General features: G+C 38.4%; 1 protein-coding gene across 3 annotated transcripts in view; it reads right to left on the bottom strand.

Moving 5' to 3' along the window:
• Nucleotides 1-554: 554 nt before the first annotated feature.
• arhgef39 (Rho guanine nucleotide exchange factor (GEF) 39) overlaps nt 555-14,800 on the bottom strand; it is a 43,256-nt gene continuing 29,010 nt past the window's right edge. For 2 of the 3 annotated variants that reach the window (XM_047575839.1, XM_047575837.1), the window contains 5 exons: nt 12,517-12,746; nt 7,455-7,543; nt 6,203-6,323; nt 6,005-6,070; nt 555-1,955 (listed from right to left, as the gene is read on the bottom strand). In XM_047575839.1, the coding sequence (XP_047431795.1) occupies nt 1,890-1,955; nt 6,005-6,070; nt 6,203-6,323; nt 7,455-7,543; nt 12,517-12,746 (572 nt within the window). In that variant the 3' untranslated portion in view covers nt 555-1,889. Of the gene's footprint in view, nt 1,956-5,979; nt 6,071-6,202; nt 6,324-7,454; nt 7,544-12,516; nt 12,747-14,800 lie in introns of all 3 variants that reach the window. The other variant, XM_047575838.1, reaches the window with a different exon arrangement.

Genomic DNA, 14,800 nt, shown 5'->3' on the forward strand with positions numbered 1-14,800 from the left:
AGAACCAGAATATTCAAACCATGCCTTGGCCTGCTCAGGCATCAGATCTAAATCCAATTGAAAACCAGTGGAACATCATCAAACTCAAAATGGAGAAACACAAGCCCAAAAACAAAGCAAATTTATTTGAATTTTTGCAACAGGAATGGGCAGAATGTTAGAAGCTGGTGGAGAGCATGCCAAAATGCATGGCTGCAGTCATCAGTAACAATGGTTATGCAACCAAGTACTCACTCCTGTGTATATCATGTGACTTAACTGACAGAAAACACTGTTTTTGGCAGAACAATGCCATAGCTATTGATGTAAGAACTTGATTATGAGTTTGGTTATTATCAAGACAGCCATGGAAAATGGCCAGATATCAGCTCTTGAATTAAACTCTTATGAGCTATTTTGTTGTTATCATTATATTTGTCCAAACAAATGTATCTTTACTGGTACTAGTTATTAAAATGAACAAGAAATTGAAGAAAACAAGGGTGGTCCAGTAATTTTTTCCATGACTTCTGCAGTCAAGTGGCTTGGTTGAACTGAATGAAAATACACAGTGGTTTCATGTAGATTTTTTATTTGAAAATTACCTTTTCCATCTACAATTATAACACGTAATTATATGTGATATATTGCATCTTAAAGTTTAAAAGCAGGTTAAGACAAACCATGTAAAACAGGGTTAATAAAATATATGACAAAAACAGAATATAAGCAATTTCCTGTAGATGAAGAATAAGATCATTGGGTATGATTAAGTCTAAGCATTATGCTGTAACTGAAAACACATGACAGTCAGCACACATGTCTTTATATTTGTTAACCAGACTATCTTGCCTGGATGCAGATTTTAGTGTGTTTGTGGTCATAATTCTCCACAGTCAAGCTCACAAAAGCGTTAAACCAGTACTGTACATCTGGCAATCATACAGCCAACACAGACAAGTGTAATAAGGAGTGAGTCTGCATCTGCATTGAATGAATGGTTATCTAGCAGTGTGTCAAGGCTGGTTTTGTTGTTCCAACAGTAATAATTAGTGAAGTATAGTACATCCATGTACATCAGGGTGTAACCAGTTCTCTAGATACAGTTATGGAATGCTCTAATGGCCAATATTAAATTAAACATAACTATCATAATCAATATTATCAAACATAATGCAAATATGTAAAGATTCAATCAAACACTAAGGTCTGTTTTATTAAAACGGTTATTTCAGTATAGAAAATTTGAATACATGTATCACTTCCTCACTGACTGGCTAAAAGGTGATTAATGGGAATGGTTTTTAAAAACATTTTAGTTCATTTGGTTGTATTTTTTTATTTGGTAGAATCTAACATTATGTTGTGTGTTAGTGGTACTTATTTAACACTGGCCATTTCATAGGTTATTACATAAAGGCCTAACCTGCCTGACTACTTCTAATAATGAAGAAAAAATCTGCAGCCCAAACTGATCCCTCTTACAATGACGTGACAGCCTCTTTTCTCTCCCTCTCTTTGAATCAGAGTGTGCATGCTCCTGCAGCTTGTAAAAGAAAAATAACAAAGATGGAATTAAGTGTTGGTGCATTGAGGTACAGTCCTAGAAAAATAACTTGCAGAAGTAAACTCATAAATAACGCCGCTGTAACTTTCTATAAGGAAAATAATTTTTGCTGTTGACCAGAAACTCAGATATTTGGTAAGTAATATAGTTAATATTGCACATGACAGAATCAGAAACAATAGTTCAAAATTGAACAAACCTCTTCGGACTTTGTGTTGAAGAGCATATGATATAGCATATATAGCATGGTAAGTCATATTTGGCAAAGAAATTCAGTGAATCACAAAGGTCAGTCTGAAGTAAAACTTTCCGACATATGATTTGTACGGCAGTCAGTTCCATCTCAGACTGAATTCCATTCGCAGAAATCCATCAATGTATCACACAGCTTGGAGGGGGCGCCTCTGCACTGCAGGACAGACAAACAGTTTCAAATTATTATTCAGTGACGTGCACATTACAGTACATTGCAGCAAGAAATTCAGCCCTAAGCCTCAAACATTTACTAACAATTATACTAACAAATTATGTAATGGTAAATTGGATATACAGTTAATTTTCAGACATCATGGATTAAGAATTTAAGCGACCACAAAAATAAACAAAGACTACATCTTATTTAAAATTAGGAAAGGATGGCCATACTGGTGTGTTAGCCTGTTATCTCCCACATTCTATTTTAATCTGGTGCTTGGACAATTTTTTAACTGCCAGCTGCTGTAGAGATCTCAGTGGAAAATTAGACAAAAATGAATAGGTTTCCCAAATGTGTAAGTTGTAGTTGTGTAAAAAAAATAAAAATAAATAACTGTCCAACATCACTAACCAGGGCAATCAGTTTTTGGTAGAAATTATATTGGCAAATGTAACAGGTTGGTTTGTCAGAGTAATAAGAAACAATGGACCCAGTAGTTATGTCAAAAAGGTGACTATTATTTAAGGATGAAGGCAAGCAAAAGTTGCACACACAGGTTATAGGTCATTACTCTGAAAATCAGAATAAAATGTCTCATTCCACACATTGCTCAGAAGAACAGGGTCACTCATTCACTCACACAAGCACAACCGCTAACCCTCTGGTTTGTGGACATTCCACTTTACCTACTGAGCCACAGGGCTAGTGTAGAAAATGATGACAGCTGCTAAGCTAAAATGATCCCATATGCATGCAAATGGCAACCAAAACCGAAAAGACGTGGAAGAAATTGGAAAACTTCTACAGAACACTCAGCTGATGATCAGCTCCATGGAAATCAAAAAGTCTAACCTGTGAGCACTGCAACAATTGTGTTTATATAGCGTCAATAACAATATAAGTTGCCTCAATACACTTTACAAAACACGGCATGAAATCCCCAGAGCAAGCATGAAGTCAGTGGCAGTGGCAAGGAAAAATTCCCTTTTTTACAGGAAGAAACCTTGAGCAGAACCCATCTGCCTAAGACCGGCCGGGAATTGACAGCAGGAAAAACAAGATAAACTTACATCTGTCATGGAGAATACAGAATATGATGATGATACAAATACAAAATATAGCTGATGATGATACATGACAGTTTGAGAATATAAAATGAATCATAGGTGTGTTGGAGGATTGTGAATAGTAGGAGTGGATAACTGTCGGCCATGAAGACTGAGCAGGTAAAAGACACATGTGAAGACTATGGAGGACCAATTCTGACACAGTAAAAAATAAATTAATAAATACCTGAAATACATAATTACATGAATAAATACCTAAATATATATGCCAGAAATAATTAATTAAACAAATCTAAATATATGACATAAATGCTATTTAATTATTTATTTTTCCATTTATTTATTTATTTATTGATGCACCACTTCACATCTACATGTCTTTTCACAGCTAGCCAGGTACAAGTTTCTGATGGGTGTTACCCACAAAGTTTTCCTATTTAAACCTCAACTTCCCACTAGTCTCTCAGAACTGAAGAAACTACTTGGATGAGTGGCGAAACGTCTTCAAGAAAATTCTACAAGTCCAGTTGTCCTTATCCAACGCCTTTTGGATTGTCATTCAGGACTATTTACTTTTTGCAGTGCATCCTGTCTGATAGCCTGTTGCATTTAGCATCATACACCGGCACACCCTCAGATATTTGGAGGAAGTGATACATCCATTGACTGTGTCTATCTGCCACACGGTCGGATGGCCAGTATGCCCAGCGTTGGCTCCCATAGACATAATAAAGAGTAGAAGCTGCATTGACTGCTTCCACCTGTAGGAGCTGACCATACACATACGTATATATGTCTACGGAGCTGAGGAGCCGCGTGGCCGCCATCTTGGACTGGTCATCAGCTCCATTCACTCACCTGTTTAACAGGAATTAATGTGACCAGAACTCACAGGATTCTGAAATAATTTTCCTGTAGTTTTCTTTGCTGCAAACATCAGATATGTGACTATCATACAGGATGATTAGTTACGCTGAGAACGAATATTTTGATACTTTGCATGCAGACAGTAAGCTTAACAGTAATACAATATTTTGAGTCTGTGTCCAGGTACATGATGTTTGTAGCGTATCAAAAAACACACACACATACAAAGAAACAGTTCTATTCAGTTCTTTTACTTAATTAAAATAGAAGAAATAATATCTGATCCTCTGAATATAATTGTATAAACTTTATTTCAAACCTAGAAGCTGCAGCGGTCGATCTGTGCATTCTCCAATCAACCAGCGGAGATAGTTCAGCCAGTGTGGACATCACACTCATCTGAATAACATTTTGTGCATGTGAAGTGCGTGCATCAATAAATAAATAAATGGACAAAAAAAAAAAAAAAAGAATTTATGTCATATATTTAGGTATTTATTTTTTTATTTCTGGCATATATTCAGGTATTTATTTATTTAACTATTTCTGGCAGGTATTTATTTATTTATTAGGGCCAGGTCGGTGCAAGCCATTTACACTTGTGCACTCATCAGTTTCCCATGCTAGTTGGGACTGTGTCTTTTTTTGCCTGCTTGGTTAATTTTTGTTTCTAGTTCCTACTTCACTATCAACAATGGCGACTGAAAATTTGGCCAAAATTTCACTGCAGACAAGTCATACAAAAGTTTATATCTCTGAACCTCATCAGTTAACCTTTGCTCAATGTGTTCCATCTTTATTGACCCAAAACAATTAATTTGAAAATTGCAGTAATGGATAAGCAGCTGGTAATACTAAAGTGGAAACACGATACTGCCATGCAGACCAACAGCTGCAGTCTGAGTCACAGTGGCACATAGTGGTCAGTTCAATCCCTGCACTTGACTTCAATCTAACAGAATAGAAAACTTGTGGGATGACACCACAAAAATGTTTCTGAGGAAAAATGAAGAAAGTCGGAGGAATTATGCAATGTAGACCTATTGTCCTGGAGTGAAATATCCGTTGACAGGTGGCAGAAGCTGGTTGTTTCCAGACAACACAGAGACGTGAAGCAGTTCTTATATGGAAGTATTTCTTTGCCATTAGAGTTTGAGAATTAATTTCTAAATAAATTCAGTTTACAATCAAATTCAACATTTAAAAAATGCAACGTCAAAGAATGAAACCTCACAAATTCAACATCTCCAAAATTTAACCCTAAAAGAATTCAACCTTAAAAAATTTCAACCTCAAAAAGAGCCAGTCTCAACATCCGGCTAACCAGGCAGAAGCAATCGAGTCCTGTCTCAATTCATCCTACATCCAGCCAATCAGATTACATTCCATTGATCATGCTGCAACACCGACACAGGTAGGACAGAGATCAGTCATGGCCACCAACGCGAGTGATGGGGCTTCGGGGAGTATGTTTCTTCTATTTGCCATTTGTGTAATTGAGTAATAGATATTATTCGTGTTGCACATTAACCGGATTAATTGCACAGGGTCTACACTGAACTTTTAATGAGGTGGCGTTCGTGAACACTGCGTTAGCGACTAGCTAGCTAAACTGTGACAGGGTCAACATATCGTGTTTGCTGTAAGTTAGTGATGGCAGGCAGCTGAAACACAGCTACAAGCAACAAAATCAAAATGTATATGTAAATTGAATTAATTCAGGTTATTACATTGAATTAAAGTAGCACCAGTGTGTTTGTGTGTGTATGGAATTAAAAGCTATTGTAAGGATTGTGCACCTTACTCGCTTTTTTAGACACTGCTACTGTTTTGAACACAACTGCACATACGCGTCAACTATTTTCTCCAAACTGCTGTAATATTAAAATAATTCCCTCAAACCTCCAGGCATTCAACAGAGATTTAAGATACACACAGAAACTTTCGCTTTAAGCAGATTGATGTGAACTCCACACGGACATCAATGTGCACAGTAATGCTCATGTCTTACAGTGAAGGAAAAATGATGTGAAAGTGTAGTTTTTAAGCTTGCTGACTGATTAAACAGTGATCAAACCTCACACCTGGAATGTCAGGCTGCTTCATCACCTTGGGAGAGCTGTAGTCTGGCTCCACTGGTGGCTTCTCAGCTTGCTCACTGGTGTCAATGCACATCTGAAGAAAACAGCAGATGAAAGAGTATTAAAGCCTCTGAAACATTCAACATTTCTTTATAATGTACAAAATTAATTATTAATGTTATTGCTAGTGATGATCACTGTGTGTATATAGGTGGACAAGACACACCACATTTCTCTTCCTACTAGGATTGCCGTTGGTTATGTTGTCGCTGTAGGCAGTTGAGTGGAGAGGTCTGCCACGCAGCTCATCTCTTTGATGGTATGCGGCCTGTGTAGAGTGAAGCTTCCTGTAACACACATTCAGATAACTTTTAACTTTTTAATACAATTTGAAAGCTTAAAATGAATCTGTGTGGCCATTAGTTTATTGTGTATAATTAATGATGCAGTCTTAACATTTAGTTCTAATATTTTGTCCAAGTTTAAGGAGGTGGACATGTAACCGGTTAGTCTCTAGAGTTGTCTGTGTTGTGTTGTAATGAAGAGGCCCAGATCTCCATTTATTCTGACGAAATATGTAAATAACAACAAAATCCTCCGGTCAATTGTGATCAACTTGAGCTCCTACACAAATTTAATGATACAGAAATATATTAGCATACTACACAATAAGTTTAAGCTAGTAAATAAACTTATAAGTGTAGTGTGACAGAGGCCATTTCCACGGACATTTCTGTGACTATAGTGTCGCTGACCTCTCCTAAGGAGTACAACAGGAAAACGGGAGAGGCAAGAGCGGGAGACACATTTATAGGAGGGACCCACGAGAGTGAACATCGGGGTACAGAAACTGAGTCTCAAACGTTCCACATATTGACTCAGGAGGCTGGACGTGTCATCATCAGGTTATAACTGTTAACACAGATTTTTTGTAATTATAATACTACATATTACTGCTGTGTAATTGACTCTGTTACAGATACATCTTCAGCCTTTAACATATACTTAGCTTAAATGATGGTCATTGTCACAAAGGGAATTATCATAAGTGTAGACAATAATATGGGTTGGAATACTTTAACTGGTATCTGTAATAATCTGGATCAGAAAAACTGTGACAGACATGACCTAATACAGAAACTTTTATAACAAAGACTGTTCTTATGTTTGTCTCATTCATATATGTCCTTTTTCTAAACTCATGACTCCTTGGGCATGAGGGTATAAAGATAACAACAAACTGTACATATAAAATAAGTAAAATAAATCTAGATAAATGAGGGTTTGATACCCATTAAAACTCACACGTGCACATGCTTGTGTGTAGTCACATACAGGAACCACACATGTTTCTGCATTGCGTATTGCAAACAAGTCACACATATGTACACAAATGAAGGATTTTAACTAAAATAATCGCATGACATTACGGTTATTTTTACCCCACATTGTGTGTGTGTGTACATGCGTGTGTCTACCTGATAGCTGAGGTCAGACTTTGATACCAGTCATTGAGATCCTCCTGGTTGTTGGACATCAGCAGCAGTTTGGCTTTGGGGAAGGTTAACTGCAAGAAGAAGAGATAGAGGAGAGTGGTTACAAGGTTTGTTGGCAGAATAGGTGTGATGGTAAGAGTAAGATAAGATATTAGGGGTAATTAATTATTTATTATATTGAGTTTCTTGGCACTGAATAGGTCTTTATCTTTGAGTTAAATCTGGGGGTTGTACCGGTTCATACTGAATTCCAGTATTGGCATGGTGCGTGTTTAGATTTCGGGGGACATTCCCCGGCTAAAGGTGTCCCCAAATGTGTCCCCAATTTTAGCCTTTTATGAAAGAGAAAAAAAGGTTGCGTGCAGACTACAATTGTTACAGTAGACGGTCGCGCTGCTATTGACATTACAGACACAGCAGTTTAAAAATGACTAAATATGTCAAAATAAATGAAACCATAACTGTCCCTGTTTCTTCATTTCATCTTGATCATGTCCCCAGATTTCCCCCAGATCAACAGGCAGTGCTAACACGGGGCCATGCAAACCTGTTTTACTACTAGTGTGGAATTATTCTACAATATTTACTCGTCATCACAGTAAAATAGTCCAGCCTTAGCCAATCTACTGCATTAATTCCTCTCTAAACTTGTGAACATGTGATTATGCGTGAAAAATAAATACCGAGATACTGTAAGAATTTTGAAAAATACCGTGATAAACATTTTTGGTCATACCGCCCACGCTTACTTTGACTTGTTGATTTATATTCTTGTTTATGTGTATGTACACTACTAGTCAAACTTTCGGAACTTTCACCATGAAAGACGTTATCTTTAACAACATTACTGCCAAGATTCCAGGGGGGTTCTAAAAGTGTGTCAAGTAATGCTGAAAGTCATAGGTTGCGACATAGCTCTGATTAATTGGTAATACGAATGATTACTGTTCATTGGTAGAGTTACTATTGCCACACTACTAATAATAATGATTTAACTAAAAAATGGCAGCAAAAGAAATGTTTATTCTTCAGAGTGATTTATTGAATATATTACCATTACACCATTCGGTGTAAAAGGTTACACAAAAACATTATAGAAAAGTAACTGGATTAGCTGTTCTGTACTGTTGATTTATCAGTTTTCTGTATTTTTAGAGCTTCACCATTTAGCATAACCAGCCTCTCTTAGAGTTGAGCTGAAACTAACTGCAGTAACATTATAAAACCAGTAGAGGTCAGCCCCAAATCAAGCAAAGACTTCTCACGTCTGTCATTCTCCTAACAAGAATATTCCTCCAGGGTGACAGGATACTCTTCTTCTCAGAAAACAGTAACTGAGAAGAAATAGGTCTTTGCTAGTCACGTGAGTGACACGCCCCCAATGCCATTTTTAATGGTTACTGGAGGATAAAGAAAACATGAACAGACAACAGGGGAGGTTTAAATGGAATTAATTATTGGAAAAACAGAAGAAAAACAAGCAGATGCCGAGACAAATTCAGCAAAGATGCTAGGGACTTGGTACTTGGCAAAGTTGTGCACTATAGATAATAATGCTTATACTTTCGAGGAGTTTAGAAATAACAAATTCCTGGAAGCTCATGGACACTTCTATAATGTCTGGGTGCAGGGTCTAATCTTATTCTGACCGGAGGAGAAAACACGCAAAACCACTGTACCACAAAACCAAAGTGCAGGAAAAATAAAAATAAAACAAGTCACAAAAGTTGATGCTGCACATCATCATAGATAGATAGATAGATTAGTTTATTCATCCACAAAGGGATGTCATGACATCATGTAATGATATCGTAATGATCATGGCATAATTTCCAGTCTGTACTACAGTCATACATAGTTTGTTGTTCTCTAATCATACTTTCATTTGATTTATATTCACTGCTTGTCAGCGTGTTGAAGGACAGTTTTCAAGTTTTCAAGATGCACATACATATGTGTTATGTATGATTATTATGTGATTTTCTAAAATCACCCTTCTCAAAATTGTGTGGCAAAAATCACTTACTGAACTAACAAAAAGGCCATATCCAATTCAATTCAATTTTATCAACAATTTAGACTATCTCAAGATCTTTTGCAGAACCATGAGCCTGAAACCCAAACTGCAAACCTTAAGGTGACAGTGACAAGGAAAAACTCCCTTTTAACAGTAAGAAACAGAAAAACAACCGTCTCAGAATACGCTCTACTTTTAAAGGTATACAGGCTTTCACTGTAAGTAGTTACAGTACATTGGTCCATCTACACATACACCAATAGATGGCAGTAGCAGCAAAGGGTATGTGTGACTGGTCCTGTAATCTTTCATGGTCAGTTAAGGTCAGAGGTAATAACAGTGGCCATAGCAAAATAACAATTCCTTAAGTCAAGCTCAAGACAGTCAATTAGTTGCTTAACATACTATATGATCTCTGTTCCTTTAGTTAACTGTACCAATCCTTGAACACACCACACATATGAAAGCCAACAACTAAATGATGACGTTCAGTTGGGCCACTTTTTTTCACTCCAGAGAAAATATATGTTTAAACAAATGTTCAGCTATTATAGAATGAAAATTGAGAAGAGCCTTCTGTTTCTCTACACATGCACTGACTAGTGCCAACAGTGAGTGATACGTACTAACTAGGGTCACAGGTGCTCACCAATGGCCTGTGTGACTGGCCACCAGCTAACGACAGACAGCCCGCTTGGCGTGGCACAGACCTTATGCTACCAGGCAAAACCCAACTAAGCTGCCAAGTAAGTGCTAGTTTTAGAGAAGCACCAACTAATAGAATTGCCTTGCTCTCAATTAATCAGTTGCATTAATCCAGAAAATACGTTCTGACATTAAATTGCATGTACCTAACTGAGCACCTCCATGTTGCCTCTGTCTGACTGTAGGTTTTGGGCTTAAAAGTCATGTATGAGCATAAGGTGAGAGTGACCAAGTACTGCCTGGCAGAAGCCCTCTGCGTGAGGACTTCTAATGCGTTGCAAGGAAGTTTGGGACATGGAGCCTCTGTGGGCTTTTTTCATATCCTCCACTGCACTCCAGTGAAGTAAAAGCAGTGATCAGAAGGTTGTCATACCTGTTGTGGCGACAACCTCAGAACCTGCTATTGAACACTGGCAGAAAAGAATGCTGTCAAGTTAGATTGGCCAAGGGGTCTCTAGAAACGCAAGGCTTTGTTGCAAAGGTTGCAACTTTGGTAACTGCAGAAGCAAACATTCTGGTGATGGAGGAGTTCGGGGAGGCTGTTATTTCAGCACACACTGAGCTGGTTTGCTGTAGAGTGTGAAGCAACCAGGATGAGAGTCAGCACCTGAAGCCAAATCTGAGGTCACTCCGCCAGAAATGGTAGATTGCTCTTTCTAAGTTGGGGCGAGTTCCTGCCTTGGTGTAGTTGCTATAGTAATGTAGGCTTATATTGTAATCTACATTCCAACCCTGACCTGTGATCACAAACTTTGGGTCGTGACTGAAATAATGGCATCCGTGATACTAGTGGCTTTAACAAGGTTCAGCTGGTTCCAGCATCTGGTGAAGGTGCCTATTGGATGCCTCCACTTGGGAAGACTCAAGAAGTGAAAAAAAAAGAGGTGGCCACTCTTAAAATATTATATATCTCAAATATTATTATTATTATTAATTATTAATATTGGGAGGTAGAGCCTTCAGCCTTCAGGCTCCTCTCCTGTGGAACCAGCTCCCAGTTTGGATTCGGGAGGCAGACACCGTCTCTACTTTTAAGGTCAGGCTTAAGACTTTCCTATTTGACAAAGCTTATAGTTAGGACTGGACTTAACCATCCCTTAGTTATGCTGCTGTAGGCCTAGGCTGCTGGGGTACGATGCACTGAGGACATGTCCTCTACTCTCTCTTCTCTGGCTACTGTCCTCTAATATCTTATTTTCCATCTCTTATAATTTATATCATCCAGTCGTCCACTCGTACCAGATGAACAATTCACCAACCTGCTCATGATTCCTGTTCCTCACAAACTGTCACATAAGATCATGAGCTATGTGTTATATTATTAGATCCTACGTGTTACCAATGTATCTATGACAGAAGTTTGTTTATCTTGTCTTGTTTATCTTGTTTACCCTCGTCCTCAGGCTTGCTCTGGAGGTTTCAGGCCGGTTTTTGTAAAGCGTCTTGAGACAATTTGTATTGTTATTGGCACTATATAAATAAAAACTGAATTATAAATAGTTGGTAAGTTAAATCTCAGTCCACCTCCTCTGTTTGGAAACTGGCAGAAACTGGTCCACCCCAAGGACAAAACACCTAGACAGAAACAGAGCAATGTAGTGTACGCGGTTCAGTGTAGCGAGGAATGTACAGACCTGTACATTGGGGAAACCAAACAACCCATACACAAGCGCATGGCCCAACACAGGAGAGCCAGCTCATCAGGAAACGACTCAGCAGTCCACCTCCACCTGAAGGACAAAGGACACTCCTTTGAGGATAACAACGTCAAAGTCCTGGCCAGAGAGGACAGATGGTTTGAGAGAGGAGTTAAGGAAGCCATCTATGTCAAAATGGAGAAACCTTCTCTAAACAGAGGAGGTGGACTGAGATTTAACTTACCAACTATTTATAATTCAGTTTTGACTTCTGTCCCCAAGAAGTTTCAACAACATTCACACATTGAGCCTCCAGGTTCCCATGGACAATAGCCTCGTTAGAGCTCTATTCATAGGATAAGTTAGCCTAGGCACACAGTTCCCCCCATTCAAGGATAGGTAAGTATCAGCCATTATGGTAATTAATGTTTCTGGTCAAGCAAGTTTCTGGTGGGTGTTACCCACAGAGTTTTTCCTATTTAAACCTCAATTTCCCACTAGTTTATCAGAACTGAAGAAGCTACTCGGATGAGTGGCGAAACGTCTTCAAGAAATTCTACAAGTCCAGCTGACCTTATTCAACGCTTTTTTGGATTAATATCCCAGTGCCTTCCAATGATTTGGAAAGAAATGTATGACATGAACAGAAGTTATTTAAGCAGAAGGATAGCTGCCTGACACTTACACTGAGCAGGCCTCCCCGGCTCTTGGTGTGACCAAGCACTTTTTCAACAACGCAGTCCTGCAGTGGGTAGGTGTGCTGGCCTGCAAACTTGTCCCCATTGGTGAGATGCAGTGGGCTGCATCGCTTGGCCTGCAGCAGCATGTCAGAGAACAGGAAGAACATCTTGGGTTTTGCCTCTGCACCTTTTGTAGGAACCACTTTCAGCCAGCCCTCACGGATGTACCATCTTCCTGTGAGAAACATAAATAGATATTCAGCTACTCCATCTGGATTGAAGTTTACAAAACTGCAATTTTTAATCAATAACAACAACAACAACAATAATAATAACAATTATTATATAATATAAATTATTGTGTGTATTCCTGGGATCACAGCACATTTCCATTTTGAAAAATACATGAATATCAACAGGTGCATATTGATAATCGTCATCAATATAAAATCAGTACAGTGTATTTACTAGCATTTTTATATTCACCAATAATGTTATTAACTGGAGAAGAATGCTGTGCTGAAAGGTTGCTGAACTACATATTTAGTGCCTGTTGGCCTGAAAGCGACGAGGTGACCTTATTAAAGGGCTGACCACCTAATGATAGAGGTGTAGTAATTGGTGTTTCTTTGTTAGTATGAATTATATTGAGTAACCTTCTTAAACTGCAGAAAAGTGCTTTTGCTATGGTGGCCGAAAGAGCTTAACTAGGGGTGGGAAAAATATTGATATGTCAATATATCGTAATACTTCGTTTTTTAAAGAAAAAGAAAAAATCTTGTTTTGGGCAGATCCTAAACAACTCCCCCACCTCTGCTCCACAAGGTGGTGTAGACAGGAGCGAGTATAGCGGTGGTAGTGTAGGTACCAGACATTGACTGTATGGTATCAGATTATCAAGCGCTTCTGGACGACATCACAATGTAAGGATGTTGACGTCGCATCTTATGATTGGTTGGACAACAGGAAGAAGCGGAAGTGGAAGAGAGGTTAGCAGTGAGTGGTTGTTATTGAGTAACAGAGCAACTCAACGGCTTTGTTTTGTCCTTTTATTCTTTGGATACATTGATAAAAGCTGTATTTGTATATAATCTTTTTCAGGACGAAACTTTTTAAATTCTTTTGCACCTAATATACAAATAAATGGATTAAACAAAAGTATTTTGACATTTTATTTTGTATGAATAATCTGCTATCATCGTATTTCAAAATAAAAAAAATTATAAATATAATTTACAAATATAATATAAACTTCATTGGGCTACTTCTTCCAAACATATTGTGAAAAATAAATTCAACTTGTGTTGTCTAACCACGAACTGATCTCGCAGTTTGAGCCAAAAGGAGCCGAGCAAACAGGCCGAACATATAGTTGACGTTATCTAGAAGCCGAATGGAGCCGAAACATATATAGTGACGTCACCAGGAAGTGCCAGATATTTGGGGTGAGCAGATCTGGTATGGCAAGCAGAGCTGGTACCTACAGCAGCAAAGCTGATGTTTGGAGACACAGTTTGCAAACTGTGCTTTGCTCCAGTTAGATATTCAGGGAGCATGGCCATCTTGCGAACTCATCTAATGAGACACCATGAGGTATTAGCGCAGCAGTCACCGAATCCTGGTGATCCGAAGCAAACTACACTGGATAATGTAGATAGACACAGTATTTAAGCAACTTGTATTTTAAGCTGCATTTAAAAAATTCTCAGTGAACTATGTAGAATATTGCTATATGTCGCAATATCATATCATATCATATCATATCAATGTATCGTAACGTGACTCATGTGTTGTCCTTGCCGGTCCTTGCCAATACCTACCCCTAAGCTCAACTCCCTGCAGTTTGAGAAACATGTACATTATCACCACCTGTCTAGAATTGTGTAGGTCTCTGCTGTGCCTCCAAAACAGTTGGGACTCAAGAGAGAATGGGCACGGACCTTCTGAAGGTTTCCTGTAGTGTTGCTGCATTTCATGTCTTTGTGCTGTTCCTACACCATTTTCATGTGTGCCCTTGTCAGGCTGCATCATACAGGGAGGGTGCCTGCTCTGGTCTAGATGACAGATGTTTATCTCTTTCCTCTTGCTGCTCTCTCTTCTCTCTCTCTTTTTCTGTCTGTGTTTTCTGTCAGATGGATCTCTCCTTATGATCTGGGTTCAACTCAAGGTTCCTTCCTGTTAAACTTAAAGGGAGTTTTCCTCGCCCCAGTTGTCACACTTCTTCAGGAGGTTTCAGGCCTTGGTTCAGGGAGATTTCGTAAACAGTCTTGAGACAATTTGTACTGTTGT

The sequence above is a fragment of the Mugil cephalus genome, chromosome 22 (assembly GCF_022458985.1).
Source record: "Mugil cephalus isolate CIBA_MC_2020 chromosome 22, CIBA_Mcephalus_1.1, whole genome shotgun sequence".
In the NCBI taxonomy this organism is placed as follows: domain Eukaryota; kingdom Metazoa; phylum Chordata; class Actinopteri; order Mugiliformes; family Mugilidae; genus Mugil; species Mugil cephalus.